Here is a 27,085-nt window from a genome sequence, read left to right as displayed (position 1 = left end):
ATTTTGAGGGGAGAGGTTCATTGAATACCATCGACCTTAGTAACTTGGTAGTACTTCATTTTTATCGACTCCAGATTGATGATAGATAGCGAAGTAGAGACGTCGACGAGATACGAACTCGGGATGCAAAGAGCCGGATAAAATACAGTGTGCTCAAATGAGTCAGCCAATCCATATAATAATAATAATTCCAAATTTTGGAACAAGGCCAAGAATTTTGGTGGGAGGTGTCGGTGATAAGTCGTTTACATTGACTCCGAAAAGATGAAAGGCACATCCAGCCTCCGCGGAATTTGAACTCGGAACATGAAAAGCCGGAAGAACTTGTCGAAGCATTTCGTTCGGCGCCCTAACAACTATGCCAGCGCACCAACTTGATTATTATTATTATTGTTATATTATGTTGATTTAAAAGGTTTCGCGATTTTTTTTCTATTATTAAGAAATACTCCGCAAAAAAAAAAAATTGTTTTAAAGATGAATAAGAATCAAGTGAAATTACGCTGTCTCAGATAAACCTGACACCCGACGGAAATAAAAAATTCGGAAACAAAATTCCACCCTGCCCGAAGTTTCTTTCAGTGAGTAAATTCGACATGAAAACATGGTAGTTGCTTGTTTGATGTTTGTTGCTGCTGTGTGAAATGTCTGTGCGATGAATTGTGTATCATCTTTGTGGAGTTTCCACCAAGACAGCCAAATAGATGTAATGTGTATACAGACATACACAGTCGCACGCGTGTATGTCCTCCCTCATCTTCCGTGTTTTAAATCTGCTGTCCCGACAAGAAGAGAGAATATATCTCGCCGTTTGCTATGCAATACGCATACATATACATACATACATACATGCATAGCCGCAATCTGGTTTGTTGGTTTGTCATTGTATACAAATACAACGAAATGTGATGATTATAATATATCGATATACACATGTGTATGTAGTCGTCTGTCTGTCTATCTATCTATCTATCTGTCTATCTTTCTGTCTATCTATCTATCTATCATCTATCTTTCTGTCTATCTATCTATCATCTATCTTTCTGTCTATCTATCTATCATCTATCTTTCTGTCTATCTATCTATCTATCTATCTATCTATCTATCTATCTATCTATCTATCTATCATCTATCTTTCTGTCTATCTATCTATCTATCTATCTATCTATCTATCTTTCTGTCTATCTATCTATCTTTCTGTCTATCTATCTATCTATCTGTCTGTCTATCTATCTATCTATCTATCTAGATAAATAGATAGATATGTTTATTTATATATAAGAAAAGATGCATGTATCTTATTTTCATATATAGAGTGATAGAAGGCTAATACACCCGCGATATATATATATAAATATATATGAAAGCAGGCTTGATGTGTATATTTACATGGAATATATATATATATATCTGTACTAGCATACACATACATGCGCGAATAAATGCGGAGATGGAGTATCACCCGTTCAAAAGGAAACGTGCATACAGTCGCATGTACACATCCGCGCTAATTGTATATGGGCCTTAATTATTTTGTTTTCAGTTAATGCGGAATGAGGGGCGGAGAAGGGAAGGAAAACATGGAGGACGATCGTGTTTATTTTCGTTCCCTCTCCCTTCTCCACTTTCCCTTTCCTTAATATCCCTTTTCGATGGGGTTTTTTTGGGGAATTTCCCTTTAATTTGTCGCAGATCTAAGAAGCAATAATAATAATAATAGTAGTAGTAGTAGTAGTAGCTGTGATGTTAGTGATAGTTGTGTTGATGTTGAATGTAGTAGTAGTGATTGTAGTAGTAGTGGTTGTAGTAGTAGATGTTTGCGGTGGTGGTAGTGATGATGATGGTGATATTATTGTTTAGTTTCTTTTGGAACAAGAACATTGTTTCTCTGTTTGTTGTAGCTGTTTAACCCTTGGTCAGTACTGCTCCAAGCAGACTTGAGATCTACTGTGTTCTAGCCGTGACTATTCCGTCTTTTGATTTTTTTTCAGTCAAACACAATATATTTTGGACTACAATATCTAATTCTTCCAGGCGAAAGCAAAGAATACGGTGTTTAGGGTTATTTTCAGCATTAGGGTTACGCTGGGAACGAGTGGTGTGCGTATTCTTTACCTCCGCTATGCCCCCCCCCCTTCTTTTATTTTTTTTAAAAGACGGTTGGGTGTGATTTGAGGGATACATTTATCAGCTATTTCTAACATTTCGATGGAATACGTAGAGGTTGGCATGTCTTCCGGACTTGAATGACTCGCTCCATTCTGTTTCAATAATAATAATCTTTTTTATTATAAGCAAAAAAAAACCCCGAAATTTTGTAGGGAAGGGGGCCAGTCAATAAAATCGCTCTCCTGCCTCCCCCGTTCTCAACTGGTACTCACTTTATCAACCCTGAAAGGAGCAGAAGCAAAGTCGACCCCGACCGCACTTGAACTCAGGACGTAAAGTGCAGGAGAAAATGTTGCCAAGCAATTTGTCCAGCGTACTAACGTACTCGTATTATTATTATTATTATTATTAATAATAATAATTTCAAAATTTACTACAACGACAGCAGTTTGGGGGGATGGAATGTGTCGATTGCATCGACCCCAGTGTGTCACTGGTACTTAGGTTATCGACCTCGAAAGGATGAAAGGCAAAGTCGACCTCGGCGGAATTTGAACTCAGAACGTAACGGCAGACGAAATACCGCTAAACATTTCGTCCCAGCGTGCTAACGATTCTGCCAGCTCGCCACCCTAAATAATAATAATAATTATTATTATTTCTTTATTGCCCACAAGGGGCTAAACATAGAGGGGACAAACAAGGACAGACAAAGGGATTAAGTCGATTACATCGACCCCAGTGCGTAACTGGTACTTTATTTATCAACCCCGAAAGGATGAAAGGCAAAGTAATAGTAGTCGTAGTGCCTTTTGTTTTTGTGTAGACGCCAAACTGGATATTCTTAACAGAAATATCCTTCGTGGCTTTCCCGACTCGAGAACTTTTTCTTGTTCCTCCACCTCAACGAATGTTCCTGAGATGGGACGATGGTATTTCTCGCAGTTTTTAAAATCAAATGAAACGGGAGTGGGCGACATTCATTCACCAGTTGTTGATCTCGTGTTGGATGTACCTCCCCCATCTATTTTCTCTTTCAGACAGTTTATAAAGGCCTACATCACTCCAATGTGTCTCCGTGCCTTTTTTTTTAATGGGAAATCCCCTATTTCAAGCAGATCGAACATTCCCATTAGATGCTTGTCCGTTGGTAGTTGTTATTGTCGTTCTTTAATCTCTTCCCAATCAGCCATGAACTAGTTGATTTATGGTCAAAGGCGTTCCAACCATAACCACCACTTTACACACATACACATGTATATTCTTTTATTCTTTTCAGTCATTTGACTGGCCATGCTGGAGCACCGCATTTAGTCGAGCAAATCGACCCCAGGATTCATTCTTACTTATCCTGTCGGTTCTTTTGCCGAACCGCTAAGTTACGAGAACGTAAACACCAACAACGACTGTCAAGCGATGGTGGGGGTGACAGTCACACACACGACGGGCTTCTTTCAATTTCCGTCTACCAAATCCACTGACAAAGCTTTTGTCAGCCGCACGACGTTATTCACTATCCTTTTTTAATTCTTTTTTTAAGGAAATTTGTCCCTTTATTTCTAGCAAGTCTGTCCACCTGGAGACTCGTTCATTGGCGATTGTTGTTTGGTCACCTAGGTCAGCGCTGCTCAAACAGACTTATTTTCAAAGGTATCCCGGCTAATAACCATCACCGTTTTTTCTTCCCGGTGTGCAGATAACCCAGAACCTCTCAAGACGATGAGCGTGTGATTTAAAGGAGGCTTGGCGACCTGACCGATTACATCCTTGGCCGTATAAAAATGCAGTTGAAGTGAAGTCGGGACCGGATTGTCAAAATAGCTTCACTCTGTGCTTAGCCATCATAATTAAGATTAGGAAGCATTGAGCGACTGTCGACTGTGTCGAAGGTTCTCAGTGAATATTAGACGGCTTAAAAATCCGCATGTGGTCTAGACTTCGTAGTATGTTAGCTTGCTCACCACCCTCTCTCCGTTTCTCTGTGTGGAGTGTGTGTGTGTATATATATGTGTGTGTGTACACACTGTACGCCACATTCGTTTGGCTAGTTTGTCTTCTTCCCTCTACACCGGTGCACCGCAACCACTTTTTTCCCACTTGCGGTACACTTATATTCTTTTCAAAATTCGGCGTCACACATGAACTAACAACATAACTAAAAGTATAGCGGGGGGGGGGATCATATTCAGGTTACACTGCGGCACACCTAGTATCTAGTATCTTCTCGCAGTACGCCAGCGTGCCGCGGCATACCGGTTGCGGAGCACTGCTCTACACTGATATAAGCACGTGTTTTAGAATCATTTCGGCGATCGTGTTTTCGAACTTCCGATTGCCCCAAGTTCTCTTCACACCACCGTTTGCATTGATAATGCCCGCCACTGCATCCGGCTCCCTTTCCCCTGGCCTTGTTAAATGTAAAGCAAACACAAACACAATCGTGTGCAGTAAAATAATTGACGTGGGAATTCTCGGCACACACTTCTTTCGTCAAATAAACGGGAAGGGAACCACTTCGTGGTAACTCGACTCGCTAGAAATAACTGTCAAATTGCACCTACTGTTAAAAGGAAAGATACATTGATAATATATATATATATTCTCATCATCACCATTAGCGTCCGTTCTCCATGCTGCCAGTGTTCCCTAAGTGGGCAGTATTGCCCCCTTGGGGGCGGTGGAAAGTTCCAAGGAGGCGTTGAAGAAAGGTGGGGCGATAATGGGGTAGCGATTCATGTAAAAAGTGGAGTGATAATAGGGTTACTTATTCATGTAAAAACAAAATAATGGGTTCGTTAAGTTTTATTTGTGAAATACAATTGCCTTGAATTTGCTTCAGAAAGAGGTCTATGTTTGTGATGGTTAGTTGGGGTGTGGGCGCTAGGAATATGGCCTTGGTGTCTAGTGGGTGGCGGCCCGAAAATGTTTGGGAGCCACTTTAGGTTAGACGGATTGACTGGAACTGGTAAGCCAGGGAGCTGTACCAGGCTCCAGTCTGATTTGGGCTCGGTGTGTATATATATATGTCACACAGACATTTACACACACATAGGCGCAGGAGTGGCTGTGTGGTAAGTAGCTTGTTTACCAACCACATGGTTCCGGGTTCAGTCCGACTGCGTGGCACCTTGGGCAAGTGTCTTCTACTATATCCTCGGGTCGACCAAAGTCTTGTGAGTGGATTTGGTAGACGGAAACTGAAAGAAGCCCGTCGTATATATGTATATATATATATATATGCGTGTGTGTGTTTGTCCCCCTAGCATTGCTTGACAACCGATGCTGGTGTGTTTATGTCCCTGTTACTTAGCGGTTCGGCAAAAGAGACCGATAGAATAAGTACTGGGCTTAAAAAAGAATAAGTCCTGGGGTCGAGTTGCTCGATTAAAGGCGGTGCTCCAGCATGGCTGCAATCAAATGACTGAAACTAGTAAAAAGAGTATACAATGGGCTTCTTTCAGTTTCCATCTGCCAAATCTACTCACAAGGCTTTGGTCAGCCCGAAGTTATAGTAGAAGTCACTTGCTTAAGGTACCATACAGTGGGACTGAGCGTGGAACTATGTAGTTGGTAGGCAAGCTACTTGCCACACAGCCACTCTTTTGATGGGCTTCTTTCAGTTTCCATTTCCCAAATCCACTCACAAGGTTTTGGTTGACCAAGGTGCCACACAGAGGGGACTGAACCTGAAAACACGATTAGGAAGCAGACTTCTTGTCGCACAGCCATGCTTCCGCCCAAAATATATCTTTGTGGACTTGACTCTCAACAATAGGCATTACTTAGACTTTCACCTTTTCTCGTATGACATGTAAACAGATATAAACTTATAAGCATTTCTTCATTTGTTGTTTATTCTTTGTTGATCATAGGTCTGTTCTAATTGAACAGATTTATGATCATCCCATCTATTATTCAGACACAGTGTATCTAGAACCACATCCAATGTGTCGTTCCTTTTTTTAAGATTGTAGGGTGAGGAGAATATGAAGGTAATTTGCTCAAATCTCCACCTTATGCTTGTCACATGAATTAATCAGAAATTCTCTCCTTTTCTTTCTTTTTGTGTTTTAACTGGCCATAGCCGTCCCATATATTCTACCTGTTTTACGTTGAAACCAGCCAGATCCAGCCTCTCACACCTATCCTACAATGTCATTCTAAAAATAAACAATCGCAGCCTTGAGATATTGTTGCTGTGAAATAATGCCTGATAAGCTGAAAACAAAATGAGCTTATAAACATTATGTATGACACGGTAATCTGAATGCTAAAAGGGTTAATGTGTACCTACCTTTTTTGGGGTCATTTTGCTTTTTCTCCCTAAAAAAAAAAGAAGAAATGATAAAAGAGAAACTCATTGATCCATTTCATTCCAGTTGATTTATTATTTAACTTCTTTATTGAGTAGAAGTGGGTGCTCACACCTTTTGCCATGTAGTATGTTCTGTATAATCAGGCATTGCTATGTGGTTAAGAAGCTTGCGTTGCAATCACGATTCCAGGTTCAGTTCCACTGCATGACAACTGGTGTTGGTTTGTTTATGTCCCTGTAACTTGACAATTTGAAAGAAAAAAAGAGATTGATAAAATATGTACAAGGGTAAATTTGTTCAGTTAAACCTCTCAAGGCAGTGCCCTAGCATGGCCACAATATGTATATATATGTATATATATATATATATGTGTGTGTGTGTCTTTTGTGTCTGTGTTTGTTACCCCCCCACACACACACACTCCATCACCACTTGGACAACTGGTGTTGATGTGTTATGTCTCTGTGACTTAGTGGTTCATCAAAATAAACCAATAGAATTAGTATTTGGCTTAAGAAATAATTCCTAGGGTTGATTTGTTTGACGGCAGTGCTCCAGCACTGAAACAAGTAAAAGAATAAAGAATAAAAGAATATGTGTGTGTATCCTTGTGTTGACATAATGTGGTGGTTGTAAATGAGCATCACTGTCTTACAGGTGGTGTTGTTTGTTTCCAGTCTTCTTTGAAGAACATGTTTGGCTATGGGGAAATATTATCCTGTTTGGAACCAGGTGAGGGTTGCAAGCAGAAGGACATCTGACCATATAAAATCTGTCTCGACAAATTCTATCTGACTTGCTGAATCCTGGTAAAGTGGGCGTTGTTGATGATGATGTACCATGGAGGCATTTTATAGTGTTGATAATGATTTCTTAGACAGGTGGTATCGTGTCATCAACTCAGGAAGTGGATAAAGTCAGTAATATCAATTTTAGACTTGGCACATAATTATTTTATTGACCCTTCTGTGATCATCATTGCCATCATCATTTAACATGTTATTTAGATTATCTATATATATAATCTTCATCATCCACCTTCCATGCTGGTATGACTTGGTTATATATATATATATATATATATATATATATATATATATATATATAACCACACATGAATCGTTAGCAATTTTCTTCCTGTCTTCTCTTCTATTGGACTTTCCTGTTTCTGAAGAAGAGCATCTGCTCGAAACGTTAAACCATCTTTCTTTCCTTCCCTGTGCATCTGCTAATACTTTACATGTACCACATCTTTGTGTTGTTTTGTTTTTTGTGTTCTTTTTAGGATTTACTATGTATATATATATATGATGGGCTTCTTTTAGTTTCTGGCTACTAAATCCACTCAAGGCTTTGGTCGGCATGGGACTGAACACAGAGGCATGTTGTTGAGAAGCAAACTCCTTATCACACAGCAACACCTGTGCCTATTGCTTTGAAATGTCCTGTTTAACTTGAAAAAGCAGATGTAAAAACAATGATAAACAAGGAAGTATGTATGTACATTAGGGAAATTAAAGCCTTGAGCAGGATGTATAATTGTCTTCTGCCCTGGCACTTGCCACCATCTATGCCTCTCCCTTCCTTTACTCAACCATCCCATTTATATTCTGATCCCCCATCCCTTGTTGGTATGTCTGGTACTTTGCTATATTCTCTATCCTGCTGTCTGCCTCTCTTTCTCTTCCTTTCTCTATCCTCCTGCACTTTCTTTGCAACAGTGCACCTGTTTTTGTCTTCATTCTTGATCTCTCTCTCTCTGGCCGGATGTCCTTGTACTTCCTCTACAGCAAGACACCTGTTTATATCTCTCTGCCTCACTATAACCTTTCATCATCTAACATAAGAGCACCTCCTCCAAAAGAGTTTTTTTTTTGTCTTGTAAGTACTTGGGAACCCTGTCAATGCAGGTGCCACTTAAAAGCACCCAGCCCACACTGTAAAGTTATTGGCATTTGGAAGGGCATCCAGCTGTAAAAACCTTGCTAAAACTGACCTCGCCTGTGCTTGTCCCATGTAAAAAGCACTAAGTCCACTTTGATGAGTGGTTGATGTTAGGAAGGGCATCAAGCCATAAAAAAACCATACCAAAACAGTCACAGAAGTCTGATGTAGGCTTCTGCCTGGCAGCTCTTGTCAAACTGTCCAAACTGTCCAAACTCCATACCAGCATGGAAGGCGGATGTTAAACGATGATGATGACAATTGTCCTTCTCATGTGATTATTCATAAGGCGTGTATATTTATTTTGGGAAACTGAGAATACTGAATAGAATGTAAGGTTGTTTTCTCAAACTATATATATATTAGTGGAATGCTGCTACCCAAATACACCAGTGTAGGAAGTATCAACTTGGTCTAGTGTCTGGGATAACCTGGCCTTTTTGAGTGGCTTCTTTAGTAGAGGGGTCTACTCTGTTGCTCTCAGCAGAGCAGATTTCTGGTCTCAGCAGAGCAGTCTTTCGTTTTTTTTTTATTTTTTTGCTCCTTTTCCCTTCTGCCACTCTTGTTTGTGAGATGCTTAAAAAAAGGTAGTGGATGGTGCCTTCATTCTTCTAAGTCTCTCTTATCTTTTGCTTGATTCTGTCATTGACTGCAGCCATGGTACAGCTCTGTTTGGAAGTGATTTCTGTCAAATGAACCAACTTCTGTACTTGTTTTTTTTTTCTTAAGTCTGGTACTTATTCTGTTTGTTTCTTTAGCCAAAACAATTATGGGGATGTAAACAAACCAACACCGGTTGTCAAGTGGAGAACAGACACACACACACACATTTGACTGGTTTCTTTCAGTTTCTGCCTACTAAATCTACTCACAAAGTTTTGGTTTGTTTGGAGCTATAGTAGAAGACATTGCCCAAAGGCCATGGAGTGAGACTGAACCTGAAACTATGTGGCTGGGAACCAAACTTCTTACCACACAGCCATGCCTCCACTTATCCCATGCAGCCAAATAATCAAATGAAAAATATGAGTGCAAATAAAGTTGCAAGCCTGGCTGGGTGGTTAAAATGTTCTCTTCTCAACCATGGGGCTTTGGGTTTAGTTCTACGGCAATGGCACCTTGGGCAAATGACTTCTACTTTATGCTATTAAGGTTCTCATTTTGTTAAATGAATAAATAATTCAACATTCTAATATCCAAAAGTTGATGAACAAACTAAATTGTTTCTCCATTTTCTTATTTGTATTGGCGCTGGCAACGGCTACGTGGCACGTAAGAGAACCATCCGAACGTGGCCTCTGTGCTGGTGGCATGTAAAAAGCACCATCCGATCGTGGCCGTTTGCCAGCCTCGTCTGGCACGTAAAAAGCACCCACTACACTCTCGGAGTGGTTGGCATTAGGAAGGGCATCCAGCCGTAGAAACATTGCCAAATCAGACTAGGCCTGGTGCAGCCTTCTGGCTTCCCAGACCCAAGTTGAACCTTCCAACTCATGCTAGCATAGAAAGCGGACACTAAACGATGATGATGATGATGATATATATATATAGTGGTTAGGACTGTTGCACTCACAATCGCTAGATTATAGGTTCAATCCCCTGATAGGGTGATGTGTTGTGTTCTTGAGCAAAACACTTCATTTCACATTACTCCAATCCTGCTTTTATTTGGTGTGTGTGGGGGGAATGTTGGCCTGCTTGTCTAGCCAGGGTTGGGGTGTCATGTGAAGGCTAAAACAATGCAAAACACATTGTAACCAGTGATGTGCAACGTCTGATAGCCTAGTTAGCGTCTGCTGATACTTTGCATGTGCCATGTCTTCGAATTGTTTTTTTTTCTTTCTTGTAATTGTTCTTCATTTTTTGGGGGGTGGGGATTTACAAAATATATATATATATATATAGGCCTGCTCACTGAGCCAGCGGGGTGGCGTCATTCGAAGGCTAAAACAATGCGAACGCGTTGTGACCAGCGATGTGTAACAACATCTGATGGTCTGGTCGGTATATATGTATGTATATATATATATTTATATATATATATATATTATACACATACATATATACACACATATACATACATATATACACACATATATATATATATATTTATATATATACATATACATACATATATACACACACATATATATATATATACACACACACACACACATATATATATATATATATATATATATATTATATATATATATATATATATACACACACCACACACACATATATATAATATATATATATATTATATATATATATATACACACACACACACATACATATATACAGACAATTTTTTCAAGTTAATATTTTATGAAATTATATTTTTTGAAAAGCACTCCTTTGGTAAATTAGATTTTCATCGAAAATGGTCTTTTGGAAGAAATCCAGAATTTCTTTGAATGTAGTTTAGGGAGATGGGTGGGGTGCAGAACTGCCTGATAATATTCTCAAGTATTTTTTTCCTGAATAATGTGCTTGCTGCATTTCTAATTAAATATACTCCATTTAAAATGAAAGTGGCTTATTATTGATTTAAATGACAGGGCTTTTTTCTTTTTTTCATATGAAATATTCCATTTATTTAGTTAAAATATGTTAGCTTCATATTAGAAATAGTTTCTTTGTTTTTGTTTTTTTTTTCTCTTTGCATAAATCTTATCTGGGAGAAGGAAGAAAATATATTTTTTTTTTTGAATGACAACATAAAAAAAATGTTATAGGAGAAGAAAAAAAATTTTTATATCTTAATACTGTCTCGCTTCTTATACATTCTGACTCTAGCGCAATTTATTGTCTTATTGTGTGAGCTGACTTTAGAATTTATTTTCGAACTAGCATGGTCTCAGTGGAGAATCATACAGATTTCAGCAAACATTCTTTGAATAAGGCATGGCTGTGTGGTAACAAGTTTGCTTCCCAATCACCTGGTTCTGTGTTCAGTCCCACTGTATAGCACCTTGAGCAAGTGTCTTCTACCTTAGCCTCGGGCCAACCAAAACCTTGTGAGTGTATTTGTTTGACAGAAACTGAAAGAAGTCAGTGTGTATGTATACACACACACGTGCACATATATGTGTGTGTGTCTTTCCTCCACTACTTGACATTGGTGTTGGTTTGTTTATGGCCTCATAGTTTAGCAGTTTTGCAAAAGAGACTGACAGAATAAGTACTAGTGGGCAGTCAATTTGTTTGACTATGCCCTTCACGAAGGAGCCCCAAATGAATGACACTGCTTGTATGACAGTGACGCTCATAACTATTATATTGTGTCCAGAGAAGGTGACTAAAACACATACATACATACTTACTTTAATGTAAGCAATATAAAGGTAAGAGCTACTTGTAGTTTTTGCTATGAAGACACGTGTCTAGGCAGGTTTTTTATAACACACCTTGTGTCTCCAAGCAATCTTCGGGCTCTTGGCAACACATTGTCATTGTTTAATGTTCACCTTCTATGTTGGCATGGGTTGGACGGTTTGACAGGAGCTGGCCAGGTAGAGACTGCAGAAAGCTTCTGTGGCTGTATTGGCATGGTTTTATGGCTTTGGTCAGCTTGAGGCTATAGTAGATGACACTTGCTGAAGGTGCTACACAGTGGGACCGAACCCAGAACCATGTTGTTGAGAAGTAAACTCACCACAGCCATGCCTGCACCTAATATTTTTAGAATGACATTGTAGAGTAGGTGTGAGAGGCTGGATGTAGTCAGTTTTAACATAAAACAGGTAGAATATTTGGGTTGGATATGGCCAGATTTAATGCTAAAGGGTTAAATACTAAACAGTTTAATGAACATTAACACTTTTGTTAACCAACCTGGCTGGGACTGTCTGTGATTCTCTGATATGAACTTACTGTTTTAACCCTTTTGTTACCAACCTGCCTAAGACCACCTCCGGTTCTAGGAAACAAACAACCCAGTGATCTAAATTAAAAATATTCTATCAAAATATCATTTTGTAATAATTTAAGTTGCAACCTTCAGCTAAATAACGACAGAGTTATTTTACTAAATACTTAATTATTGTAAAAATTAATTGAAGGAAAGAGGTATATTTCATCAGAAATATGGTAATGAAAGGGTTAAAATGACCTAAATTACAACCTTTCCTCAAAATCCCTTATTAATTTATGTTCCAAGTACTAGCTTGAAAACGACAAGATTATCTTACTAAATTCCTTGTTATTTTCAAAATTATTTGAAACATGTATTTCAAGAGAAATATGGCAATGAAAGGGTTAATGGCATAGATCTCATTGGTCTTTAGAGGCCTACAAAGGTCCTGGGTACTGCTCTTTGCTCCAGGGTCACCAACTGAAATACACTTTTGTGTATAAGCACAGGTGTGGCTGTGTGGTAAGAAGCTTGCTTTCCAACCACATGGTTCTGGGTACAATCCCACTGTGTGGCACCTTGGACAAGTGTCTTCTACTATAACGTAGAGCCAACCAAAGCCTGTGAATGGATTTGGTAGACGGAAACTAAAAAAAGTTAATGTGTGTGTGTTTGTTTGTCTCCCCAACCATCACTTGACAACCAGTGTTGGTGTTTTTATGTCCCTGTAACTTAGCAGTTTGGCAAAAGAGTTTGATAGAATAAGTACCAGGCTTGGAAAAAGCAAAGTGCTGGGGTTGATTTATTTGACTAAAAATTCTTCAAGGTGGTGCTCCAGCATGGCCACACTCTAAAGATAAAGAAACGAGTAAAAGATAAAAGATATCTATGATCTACATCATTCAATGTATCCTTTCTTTTTTAAAATGACTGAGCATGATTTAAAGGAGATTTGGCTGCTGTTTCTGGAAGAACTAGCAATTGTATAGATGAGGCATGGGCAATCTTGTTTTTGGGAAGTGGACCACAATTTAACACATTTTTTTTTTTGTTAGGCATGCCATTCAGAAAATCCCACCCTGTTGTCCACACACAAAACAACCCACTTCATTGTAATCCAAATGCATGATGAGTAGGTGATTTGAAGATCACATTAGCATTATCAGTATAACAATAACCTTAACTGTTCTTAGTGTTATACATTTGACAACTATGTCTAAATCTCTGAGATAAGTTATTGTTGTAATAAATTGAACATTTTTCAAACTATTAACCTCTGATGTTGAGATCAAAGGTTTTGTTTTTGTGTTTTCAGTATTTACATTTTCACTATATTTTTTTCTCTGGGCCAGTGCCAGGAACACATAAAAGACATGTGTGCTGGTGACATGTAAAAGACACATGTTCTGGTGGCACATAAAATGCAACTGTACTGGTGAAATGTAAATGGTACCTGTGCTAGTGACACATATAAGACACTCGTGCCGGTGACACTTAAAAGGCACTCGTGTCAGTGACATGTAAAAGGCACCCAGAATGCTTTGTGGAGTGGTTGGCATTAGGAAGGTCATCTAGCTGTAGAAACTAAACCAAAATCAGACTGGAACCTGTTGCAGCTCTCCAGCTTGCCAGCTCCAGTTGCACCGTCCAACCCATGCCAGCATGGTAAACAGATACTGAGTAATGATAATGATGATGCGTATTTGAACTAGCAAGCTTCATTTCTCAATCCTGTATCATTACATTGTTATTCACTTGGCCTGTGGCTCTCACACTTATTCGAATGTGTAAACCCTTGTACAGTTTTCCAAAATTACAAGAATTCTTATATTTTACTGACACCCCTGCTTCTCTTTAGGTTTTCTAGACTTGCAAGCCTCATAGCAACCACACTGGTGTTGGTGGCGCAGAAAAATAGCACTCAGTACACACTATAAAGTGGTTGGCATTAGGAAGAGTATCCAGCCATAGAAACCATGCCAAAGCTGTCACTGGATCATGATGCAGACCTTGGATCCATCAGATCCTGTCAAATTGTCTGACCCATGCCAGCATGGGACATGGATATTAACCCTTTAAGCATTGAAGATTATTCTGTTAAATGCAATGCTTATTTATTTATATTGTTTTGAATTAATCATGCATTATCTTGTAGTTTAGAGATTTTGGTGATCTGCTTGTTTAGTTTTAGAATGGCACTGTAGGGTTGGTTTAAGAGGCCAGATCTGGCCAGTTAGTTTTAACATAAAACAGGTTAAATATTTTGGCCTGATATGGCCGGTTTGAATGCTTAAAGGTTAAAGATAATGATAATGGTGTTAAAAGTAAAGAGACCCCTTCCTCCCTTTGGTCATGAATAACCATGAGATTGCACCTAGAAAGTTACCCTTCGAGGCACAAGTCCAGGCAAGGTTGTTTATGGAAGACAAGCAGTTGCCCATGCATACCAGCCTTCACTTCTCACACCAATTTATGTACATAGGGTAAAAGGTAAAGGACCCCTACAGTCATGAATGACCATGGGATTGCACCTAGAAAGTTAGCCTCTGAGGCACAAGTCTGTTTATGGAAGACCAGTAAGTCTGTTTATGGAAGACCCTGCATACCAGCCTCCCTTCTCCATGCCACTGATGTTGCCCAAGGGAAAGGCAAAGGCCAATACAGCTTGGCACCAGTGATGTTGCAACTCATTTCTACAGCAGAGTGAACTTGTGCAATGTGAAATAAAGTGTCTTGCTCAAGAACACAACACAGCCTGGTCCAGGAATCAAACTCACTACCTCATGATTGTTAATTACCCAAATTTTAATAAGAAACAAAATTTTTTACAAGAGTATTTCTTCATATGAAAAATGCAACAACAATGTATAACAACTTATTATTTTAAAATTGGTGAATTATTATTAATATTATTTTTATAGATATATTTTTTTAAAAATTAAAACATCTTAGGTGCAGGCAGGGATGTTTGGTTAAGAAGTTCACTTTCTGACCATGTGGTTTTGGGTTCAGTCCCACTGTACGGCACCTTAACCAAAGCCTTCTAGATTTGGTAGATGAAAACTGAAAGAAGCTATTGTGTGTGTGTGGTGGTGGTGGTGGTGGGTGAAGGGTATTAAAAATGTGCATGTTTGTTTCAGCAGGTAGAATCATCTTGTCTTGGAGATGTGTTGTTTGTGGATTGTTTTATTGAGAGTGAAGTCTTTTAATGGTTGAACTGTGTAAAGTGGGTGACTCAGAAAACCGAAATCTTTTGAAAATTGTATTCTTGGGATGATGCACTAAACTTTTCTGCAACTAGGAATTAGGAATCTTTGTTTCAAGAGCCAATGAAATGGTGGTGGTGGTGGTGGGGAAAAAAAAAAAAAAAACCCAAATCAAATTTAAACACAAGAACAAAGAACCAACCAAAAAAATAAAATAAAATAAAATAAGCAAGCAAAAAAAATAAATGAACATGTCTGTTTTTGGTTGCACTAAATATATTTCACTGACCTGCTATTAGTGGTTAACTATTACTGTCTGACTGAAATAACTGGTACATTTAGCTTACTAGACTTGTAGACTACAAACAGCAACAACTACAACATCAACCACAACTAGTGCTGTCGAATATCCCCCCCCCCCCCCCCCCGCCATGTTCTTTCTAGTCACTGAGTGTGGAAAAGACCAGACCGATCACTGGTTGCTTATATGTCAATGGAAGTTTAACAGATTATCTTATTTCCCTGGAGAGGTAATAGGTCTGTGTTTGGTCGTAGTGGGGTGCATGTAGTAGTAGTAGTATAAATGATTTGATGTCACACTGAATGACTACTACTACTACTACTTATGTTAAGGGCAAATGACTCATCCTTATATTATCCTGTATGTGATGTTTACTTGATTTCTTTCTTTCTTCTTTTGTTGCCTCCAGAGCCGGGTGCTTCATATATATCCCTCAAGTTGTCTGTCAGAATTATGTCCAATGAGAAGCTTGTCTGCTCTGGGATAGGATGTCAGCTTGTTACCCAGGAACTGTTCTGACGAGAGCTTCTAGCCCCGAAGTTATTTCAAAGCAGGGGATCTTTTCAAATTTGTTCCAACCACTTGAAGTATTTCAAAGTTTCTTCATTGATGTAGTTCTGCATTGTCGATGCTAGAAATTAATAATAAAGCAACATCACATTTAAATATATGTAATTATAGCCAATCAGAAGCATCTGTTGCCAACATATTGGATAAAATGATGAAGGCAAAACCTTTATGTGGTCTCTTGATCTGCTAGGAATAGCATCCAAATTTTCCTTTACCCTATAGGATTCAGATTACTCTGTCAAATGTAATGCTTATTAATTAATCATACATTGTCTTGTAGCTTTGAGATTCCAATGATGTGATTGTTTATTTTTTGAATAACATTGTAGGGTAAGGTGTGAGAGGCTGGATCTGGTCAGTTTGAACATAAGACGGGTAGAATATTTTGGCCAGATATGGCCAGTTTAAATGCAAAAAGGTTAAATTCAATCATAACATCTAAACACCATCAAAGCGATGGACAAAATGCATTGTGATATTTGTTTTGACTCTTTGTGAGTTCATCTGTAGCAACACTGGTTCCAAGCTCTACTTGGCCCTTGCCTTTCTCATGTCAGATTCTTTTACTTGTTTCAGTCATTTGACTATAGCCATGCTGGAGCATGGCTTTAGTTTTAAAGGGTTTTAGTCAAAGAAATCGACCCTGAGACTTATTCCTTTGTAAGCCTAGTACTTAGTCCATCGGTCTCTGCTAAACACACCAACACCGGTTGTCCAGCGATGGTGAGAGGAGAAACACAGATATATGCACATAAATATATACATATACATGTGTGTATGTATATATATGACAGGCTTCTTTCAGTTTCCTTCTGCCATATCCACTCAAAAGGCTTTGGTCGGCCCGAGGCTATAGTAGAAGGCACTTGTCCAAGGAGCCATGCAGTGAGCCTGAACCTGGAACGATAGGAAGCAAGCTACTAACCACACAGCCATGCCAACACCAATGGAACAACATTCTCTACTTGCTGTATTGTGCAAAACTTTACTCCTAACTGTTAACAAGTGTTGGAGACAGAAATGTCCTTTTTTTTTATCTGCTTTCATTCATTCAACTGTGGTCATGCTGGGGCATTTCTTTGAAGGATTTTTTAGTTGAACAAATTGACCCCAGTATTTATTTATTTTTTTAAAAACCTGGCACTTACCCTATCAGTCTTTTTTTGCTAACACACTAGGGGATGTTAGTATACCAGTTGTCAAATGGTGGGGGTGGGAGGTAAACATAAAGACATGCATGCACACACACACACTTATACATTACATTCTTCTTTCAGTTTCCATCTACCAAATTGACTCACAAGGCTTTCATCGGCCTGAGGCTATAGTAGAAGACACTTGCCCAAGGTGCCACACAATGAAACTGAACCTGGAACTATGTAGTTGGGAAGCAAGCTTCTTATCACACAGCCACACATCTTGTTAATCACCACAATAAATTTATGAGAATGCACTGAATTTGTTCAGTAAAGCTTGTGTGAGATTGAGAAAGAAAAATTTGCTTTTTACATAAATGTGCATTAAACTAAATGCAGTGTGTTTTGAACCCCCCCCTCTCTCTCTTTCCATAGGCTCCTGTGTCCCCAACTTCATAGAACTAAGTTGGATGAGAAACTTGTCTACTCTGGGATAGAATGTCAGTGTGTTTCCCAGGAACTGCTCTGATGAGAACTTTTAGCTCCAAAATTATTTCAGAGCAAAGAATCTTGTTAAATTTGTTCCAACCACTTGAAGCATTTCAAATTTTCACATTATTGTTTTCAAATTTTCCAAACTGATGTATTTATGCATGCTGATGACAAAATTAAACTGAGCGAGCCTCTTCTCAGTTTTTCACTCCACTACAAATAACTACCAAATTACACTCTACTATCTTTAACCCTTTAGTACTTAAACTGGTCATATCCAACCAAAATATTCTACCAGTTTTATCTTTACACTAGCCATATCTGGCCTCTAAAAATAAACAATCACATCATCAAAGTCTATGAGATAGTGCATGATCAATTCAAGAGAATTTGAATAAATAAGCATTACATCTGACAGTAATCTGAATGCTAAAGGTTTAAAACAAAGGGAGATATTAGATAATGTGATTCTAAATTACGTTACACTTGAATAAAGAGTGGGATGATTACAGCTGAAACCATCATAGGCCTATCTGATCGAGTTTGACCTGGGGCTAAACTACAGCAGCAACTATTGTTGTTGATTCTTGGAATACTGTAGTTAGGTCAGACTAAATTTGAATCCTTGGGGCACCAGCTGCATATTAAAAGAAAGTACCTGTAATTTAAGTGGGTAAGTTCAGCTGATTTCCATCCACTCTCTTGTATGTAAGGGAGAAATCAATAGAGTCTATTGTGTATTTCTTGCAATGACAGTCACTCTTTCAGATATTTATTCAATTGCTATTAATAATATATTGCCATTTGTTGTATGCTTATTGGCCAAAGATGTTTTTTTTAGCTATTGTTTCTTAGTCTATAATAACAACAACAAATACCATAGGAATTAGGTTAGCTTCTGTTGTTCTTTGTCTGTGATCTAGTTTTTGATTCTTAGATATAACCATTTCACTTTGCTTATGTCGCTGAATCCTTTTGTGTCAGTTCTGATTGATGTGATCTTATTGTATAATCAAAGGCATTTTAGCAGTGTCCAGCCTGTCTTTGTGTATCAGGGACTATGTTATCTGATGTGCACCCCTTTTAAAAATTTGTCTTGAAGGTTGTGGAGTATTATTTCAGAAGAGATTTGGTTGTTATTTCTAGCAGACTTTAGGTGCCCTTAATGTTTGTCTTTGTTGCTTGTTTACTCTTTAGGTCCACTCTGTCGTCGTTTGTTCTTTTTGGAAGAAGGGTCCTATCTTGTGGCGTATTGAGGCTTTAGGGTTCCACTTGATGTTTTCTATAAACCCAAGCTTCTTTATTTGCTCTCCCCTTTTCATGAGACTGATGCAGACTTTTCTCAATCTCCAATAGTGCTCTCTCCAGGCAAGACTTCTTGCCACTTTTGGGATGCTTACTCAGACGGTTCTCAGTCTTTGTCCGTCATCTCATAAGAATCTCCCTTTCACCAGGGATCCTGTTTTCTGTTTTTGCACAATGGGAAAGATTTGTCACATACGGCTTTTATTCTCGGCACGAAATGTTTGTTTCATATTGATTGTGGTGTGGAGTAACATTTAGGCCAATCCTGTTTGAGGATCTCTTTTCTCAATCTACTTCCAATTTGCTTTATGAAAGTTTTTTGACCCATGACACTCCATGGACCCTATGTAATGCATGTTTAAAATTTCATTAAAATCAGTTGGGTGGATCTCTAGTTTCAACGACATGACAGACACACATCTTGTGTTTTATATATATATATATATATATATATATATATATATATATATATAGATAGAGAGAGAGAGAGAGAGAGAGAGAGAGAGAGATTGTATGTATATATGTATATCTATCTATCTAGCTTTCCATGCTAGCATGGGTTGGACGATTTGACTGAGGACTGGCGAACCAGATGGCTGCACCAGGCTCCAATCTTGATCTGGCAGAGTTTCTACAGCTGGATGCCCTTCCTAACGCCAACCACTCCAAGAGTGTAGTGGGTGCTTTTATGTGCCACCAGCATGAGGGCCAGTCAGGTGGTTCTGGCAACGGCCATGCTCAAATGGTGTTTTTTTTACATGCCACCTCCACAGGCGCCAGTCCAGCGGCACTGGCAACGACCTCACTCGAATATTTTTTCATGTGCGGCACAAGTGCCAGTAAGGTGATGCTGGTAACAAGCATGCTCGAATGGTGCTTTTTACGTGCCACCAGCACGGAAGCCAGTTAGCTGCTCTGACAACGATCATGCTCAGATGGTGCTATTAGCACTCCATTAGCATAGATGCCAGTCATCGACTATTATATATATATATATTATGAATTATATGTATGTATGTATATATATATATATATATATATGTGTGTGTGTGTGTGTGTGTGTGTGTGTGTGTGTGTGTGTGTGTATGCGTATTAATTGTATGAAAGAAGTTCACTTTTCTACCGAATGGCACAACACCTTGGGAAAGTGTTTCCTGTTATAACCCCAGGCCAATATATTGGACGCCCCTTTAATTTTCTCTGTCTTTTGTACTCTGTATAAGCTTGATTAATCAATATATCAATATTTAAATATTTATACTTAAATATTCATTGTCTGGAAATTTTCAGTCTTTTGCTTTCTTTATGTTTACATTTACACAAAACGTAAAAATTCGTCCTGGAAGTTGACTCATTTAATGTCAGAATAGGTTTTTACTGAAAACTAATGGCTTAAATACACATAATGAAGTTAACTTTTATTTATGCTGGATGGTATATTGCTTACTTTTTCGATATAAAGTAACTAAAACCATTAAATGGTTAACTACTTTTTGAAGTCTGATGTTCATGCTGGTAAACATGGTCTGGGCCATATTTTAGATTGCCTCGAGTTTCTACTTATCACAGTGGAGCACATACTTAATTTCTCTTTTGCAGTAAATGATTTATAAGTTCCGCTCATACTGACAATAACAGTAATGACAAATTTTATAGTTTGCTTTTATATTTTGTAAGTATAAAAGGGATTAAAATTTCGATACTCCGTATCAAAAGTTCCGACAAGAATAGGCAGAAAAGAACTCTGTTTACATAATCAGTTTGATTGGTCACCTTCTCTGTTGGTTGAGTAAAGTGTCATCCAAGCTAGTGTTTATTGGTAATTAAACTTGATTTGCAACACCTGTGCATATTTATCAGCTTTGTTTTTGTTGGTAATTCTTATCAACAACTTTTCCTGTGATCATGATTTGAGAAGACATACAGCAGTATACTAAAGATCGGACATAATCTCTTGTGGGCAAGAAATGTAAAATAAAGTTTATGATAAACAACACAGACACTTTGTAATTTAATAGCTTTCAATGTGATGCCTGTTAAACAGAAATTATTTTTATTTAATGAAAATTTAATAAAATCTAATCATAAGTAAGTGAAATTATGCTAAATACGACTAAATTGAAAACCTTTCCCCCCTCTACATGAGTAGAAGCCTTTTTTAACAAATTTTATCCTGAAAGTCACCTGCATAAATTACACAGGTGTGCAAATTACCCAGGTTTTTATGGTGTGTATGTATGTGTATATATATATATATATATATCACAAACATACACAAATATATGCATAAAATAACAAGGTAATTGTATTTTACTTTTTGAGTGCAAAAACTTTTGTTGCTTCTGTTTGTTGATAAAGGTATGATTTTTTTTTGTGATTGGGAAATTCACTTGTTTATCTCTTTCTCTCTCTTTTTGCTTCTCTTCTTAGGAATTACTACAACTGGAGAATCTGTGCAAGCAGATGTACGAAACTGCTGACAGCAGTTTACGCAGTGATGCCGAGAAAGCCCTTGTTGCTTTTGCTTCTTCCCCAGATTGTCTTAGTAAATGCCAACTTTTGTTAGAAAGAGGAAATGTAAGTATAATCAACACAACACCTTTTGTTCACCTCATCTTCAGAACGGGCCACAACTGCTGTGTCAGTGCCGTTCTGAGTTCGTGTCTTAGTTACTACAGGTCTTTCTGTGCTTCAGAGCATGATACACATGCACCCACATACACACACATGTATAGGTTTACAAATGGGTAATGAAATGACTCAGTATATCTCTCTCTTTTACTCTTTTACTTGTTTCAGTCATTTGACTGCGGCCATGCTGGAGCACCGCCTTTAGTCGAACAAATCGACCCTGGGACTTATTCTTTGTAAGCACAGTACTTATTCTATCGCTCCTTTTTGCCGAACCGCTAAGTGACGGCGACGTAAACACACCAGCATCGGTTGTCAAGCAATACTAGGGGGACAAACACAGACACACAAACATACATACACACACACACACACACACACATATATATATATATACGACGGGCTTCTTTCAGTTTCCGTCTACCAAATCCACTCACAAGGCTTTGGTCGGCCCGAGGCTATAGTAGAAGACACTTGCCCAAGATGCCATGCAGTGGGACCGAACCCGGAACCATGTGGTTGGTAAGCAAGCTACTTACCACACAGCCACTCCTGTGCCTATATGAAGAATTTATTTCATTTATTTGAAGCTAAAGCTTACAAGGTATTATTACTCTGTTTCATTTCCACCTATTGATCAAATTCAAATATTAGGGCTTGATGTTTGAAACCAGTCATTGTGTAGAACCAAAAAACTGTCACTGTCGGTTATGATGATTAAGGTTCCAGGTGATCCACTCAGCGAAACAGCCTTAACATAACCATTTTGTAGTTCTCAGGGAGATTAAGCATGAAACAGATTGTGACAAGGCTGGCCTTTTGAATTACAAGTACTGCTCATTTTTGCCAGTTGAGTAGACAGGAGCAAGGTGAAATAAAGTGACTTGCTCAAGGACACAGTGCACTGCCTGGAATTGAACTCACAACCTTACAACCGTGAACTGAATATCGTAACCACTCAGCCACATGTGTTCACAGAGGGGTATGACAAAGGACTGTGCAGAATTTGAACTCATGACCACAAGGTCATGAGAATGATAAATTAATACTCATCATTTAATGTCCATTTTCCATGCTGGCATGGGTTAGACAGTTTGAAAGGAGCTGCCCAGCTGAAGAGCTGCTTAGGGGTCCATGTCGGTTTTGGCATGGTTTCTATGGGTGGATGGCCTTCCTAATTTCAACCACTTTACATGTCATCAGCACTTTTCAACATAGCAAACCTGCACATTACCCCTTAACCCACCCCAGAACAGGCAATGTTGCTCTCAAGAGCTGACAGCTCAACTTGATACACAGCTGACAAATGCACATTTCCAAGAAACTTTCGTAGTTTATCAAACAGCCTTTAACATCTGCTTTCCATGCTAGCATGGGTTGGATGGTTTGACAGGAGCTGGCCAGCTGAAGAGCTGCCTGGGGTCCAATTCTGTTTTGGCATGGCTTCTATCGGTGGACGCCCTTTCTAATGCTAACCACTTTATAGAATGCATTGGGTGCTTTTACCCAGCACCAGCATGGGCCCTATTTACATGGCAGTAGCACGAGTGCTTTTCACGTGACACTGACACCCACAAGCCCGCAGGATTAGAATCACTCAGCTGAAGAGGAATATGGGGGACAAACCTGTATGCAAGGACAACCATGTGGTTAACCAAACAGAAACGGTGCTCTGCTACAGTCTCTTGCAGTGATTGTGACTTTGCTCTTCTAAGAATCTCCTTGTGACAAAAAATCCAAGTTTTGATACTTGTGGCTGAAATTGTCTTATTCACCCAGTTACTACCAAGAGATCTTTGGCCTACCCCTTTTATGCCCGCAATCAAGTGGTACCCCGTTCATGATTGTCTTTGTGTACCATTGATCAATTACACCAATGATTCTCAGCTGGGGTCCATATGGCCCCTGAGGGTTCATATAAGATTTTGGGGGACCCACACAGCAAAATAGTAAATTTTGGGATCCACAATAGTAGTTTAAAGGTCCCTGAAAAAATTTGCTTTAGATGTGGTATGTAATGCAAGAAACAGCTGGGTTTCTTTCTCTAATGTTTTACATTGTTTGACTTGTACAAAGGAATGTGTGAAAAACAAAACTGGAATTTCGAAAGAAGTTTCTATAAAACTAGTTTTTAGACATTGAATAGCTATGGGGGTCCACTGGAAAAAAATAGTAATCAAAGGGGTCCATAGATAAAAATGGTTGAGAACCCCTGAACTAGACAGATAATGTGGCCACCTACGCTGAATTGGTGCTCTGAATTGGTACAACCTCTTGCAGCAGTTGTGACCCAACAGCTACCAAGTGACCTTTGACCTGCCCCTTTTTATGCCTGCCATCAAGTGCCTATTCATGATTGTTTTTGCATGCCATTGATCAGCTAGACAGACAATGTGGCCACCCAGGCTGAATTGTTGCTATGTTGGTACAGCCTCATGCAGCAGTTGTGACCCAACTGCTACCGAGTGACCTTTGGCTCACCCCTTTTACGTTTGCTGTCAAGTGGTAACCATGTCCTGGCTGTTTCCAATTGCTCTTCTCAAAATCTCCTCGTTTGTGACTAATGACCTAAATTTTGAAACTTCTTGGTGAAATTGTCTTATCCACTCAGTCGGTTGTAATCATGTTGGTCACGTGACTTGTATAATGTCAATCACACCAGTTAATTTCACTTTGATTGAACTTAAACCAAGCTTGATTTGACCATGGTTGCTCACATTTCAGTGCTGTCCTTCTCTGGCTGTTTACTGGACACAATGACTTAGGTTAATTGATAGCTCCCCCCTACCTCAACTTTTCATTGACCAGAATAATATGATATTCTCATTAGAAAAGCAATTGTGTGTGTGTGTGTGTGTGTGTGTTTTCTTTAAACTTCCTTTGTGGTTATGTGACTTGTTTACTTGTGTATAAGTTGTGCTATTTTATACCTGAATTGACTGGTAAATAAAACCCCTCAAAAAACTGGGACATGACTTTTATATAGGGCAAAGCTAAAACTGTAAAGAAAAAATATTTTGTACCAAGATTTAATACTAAATTTGTTATGTGACTTATACACAAGTGTGACTTATTACTCAAGTAAAATACTATAATTCTTATACTATTGTAATGAATGCAAGCATATGAGTTATTAAAAAAATCGACTATGTTTCTCTGTTTTTATATGATGATTACACATACACATAAACTTGCACTTGCAGAATATCCAGGAAGCTTTTATTTAGATAAAAATAATTAATTGGTATTAATGAATCATTTTTATTTCACCTAATTTTAGTTCAGATTAATTACAAATTGCATTGATCATAATGGAGAACTATTTGATTCACTAAATAAATTACAACTAACTATTATTATGATATACACTGAAATGCAAAAGAAATATGGATTTTTCAAATGTCATTTTTATTTGGTAAATTCTGAAAATTTATTTCGGCAATGTCATCATCATCATCATCATCATAATTTAACATCTGTTTTTCATGCTAGCATGGGTTGGATGGTTCGACCGGGGTCTGGGAAGCCAGGAGGCTGCACCAGGCTCCAATCTGATCTGGCAGTGTTTCTTCAGCTGGATGCCCTTCCTAATGCCAACCACTCCATGAGTGTAGTGGGTGCTTTTTATGTGCCACCAGCACAGAGGCCAGAGGAGGCTAGCAACGACTGATTGGTTGGTGCTTTTTATGTGCCACCGGCACAGAAGCCAGTCGAGGTGGCGCTGGCATCGGCTACGTTCGGATGGTGCTTTTTACATGCTACCGGCATGGGTATCACAACTACGATTTCCATTTGATTTTCATTTTGATGTTGATGTACTTGACTCAATAGGTCTCCTCAAGCACAGCAGGTTACCCTATGATCCAAGGTTTTTTTGAATGGGTTGGGGCTGGTTATATGAAACTGGTGTAGGATACAGCTGTGAACTCACTTTATTTGCTGGGTCTTCGCAGTCACATTATATCTCCAGAGGTCTCGGTCTTTCGTCATTGCTTCTGTGAGGCCCAACATTCGATGGTCATGCTTGACCACCTCATCCCATGTCTTCCTGGTCTCACAAACTATCACGTAGCTGGTCTGAAGTAATCTTGGAGGTGTTGGAGGTGGATGAAGTGGTCCTGCTTGGATTCCTTCCACTGTTTGGGAGTGACACTTCTTCACACATCTCTCCTCATCTATCCACAGTACTTGACCATACCAGCGTAAACGTCTCTCTTGCACGCCACATCCGATGCTTCTTATGTCTAACATTTCTCTCAGGGTGCTTACACTCTGTCATGTGTGCACACTGACATTACACATCCAGTGGATCATGCTAGCTTCATTTCTTTTGAGCCTACACTTGTCTTCTGCAGTCACGGCCCATGTTTCACAGCTGTGAAGCATGGCATTTTGCACACATGCATCGTACAATCTACCTTTAACTCCAAGCAAGAGACCCTTTGCCACCAGTAGGGGTAGAAGCTTTCTAAACTTTGCCCAGGCTATTCTTAAGTGTAAATATTCCAAGACATGCTGGTTTATAGCTGAGACCCACTTGCCATGCAGGCATGGGTTATATGATATGACTGGTAAGCCAGAGAGCTGCACCAGGCTCCAGTCTGTTTTGGCTTGGTTTCTACAGTTGAATGCCCTTCCTAACGCCAACCACTCCACAGAGTATAGCGGATGCCTTTTATGTGTCACTGACATGGGTGCCTTTTATGTGTCACTGGCACTGGTCATGACTATGGTTCCACTTGGCTTGATGTGTCTTCTCAAGGCACAGCAAATCACCAAAGGTCTCAATCACTTGTCATCATCTCCATGAGACTCAGCATCCGAAGATCATACTCTCCACCACCCTGCTCCATGTCCTCCTGGGTTATTACAACATTGCAATCATTTTTCAGTTCAATTCAATAATTATAAAATGATGATGGAAATAAGTTTCAGTAATAAATCAGTCAATTTATTTTTTCCTTCCTTTATAATTAATTATTTCTTAATCTTTGCAATTTTATATAATAAATACGAGGCTTTTAGTAACAGACCGTCATAAGCACCACAACTTAAAAATCGAGAAAAATGTAGTCAAAGTTTTGCTACTTTAAGAATGCAATATCTCGGCAAGGAATGAAGTTAGGAAGCTGGTTTTGGTCTTAAAATGACTGTGAAGACCTCCTCTAATCATTCCAACAATGTAAAATCATTTATATATGCATCTGAAAGATGAA

General features: G+C 38.8%; 1 protein-coding gene and 1 long non-coding RNA gene across 4 annotated transcripts in view; one reads left to right on the top strand and one right to left on the bottom strand.

Annotated features, from left to right (window-relative positions):
- LOC115223167 (exportin-7) overlaps positions 1–27,085 on the top strand; it is a 107,061-nt gene that overhangs the window by 2,029 nt on the left and 77,947 nt on the right. For all 3 annotated transcript variants that reach the window (XM_029793596.2, XM_029793598.2, XM_029793597.2), the window contains exon 2: positions 21,669–21,815. In XM_029793596.2, coding sequence (XP_029649456.1) covers positions 21,669–21,815 — 147 coding nt within the window. The remainder of the gene's footprint in view (positions 1–21,668; positions 21,816–27,085) is intronic.
- Positions 1,613–14,811, bottom strand: LOC118767524. Its single transcript, XR_005003444.1, has 3 exons — positions 14,695–14,811; positions 10,823–10,825; positions 1,613–1,624 (listed from the first exon to the last, which is right to left on the bottom strand). It is a non-coding gene; the product is annotated as an uncharacterized LOC118767524 (long non-coding RNA).

Source organism: Octopus sinensis, linkage group LG22 (assembly GCF_006345805.1).
Source record: "Octopus sinensis linkage group LG22, ASM634580v1, whole genome shotgun sequence".
Lineage (NCBI taxonomy): Eukaryota > Metazoa > Mollusca > Cephalopoda > Octopoda > Octopodidae > Octopus > Octopus sinensis.
The sequence above is the reverse complement of the archived record's forward strand: the minus strand, read 5'-3'. Positions and strand labels throughout refer to the sequence as shown.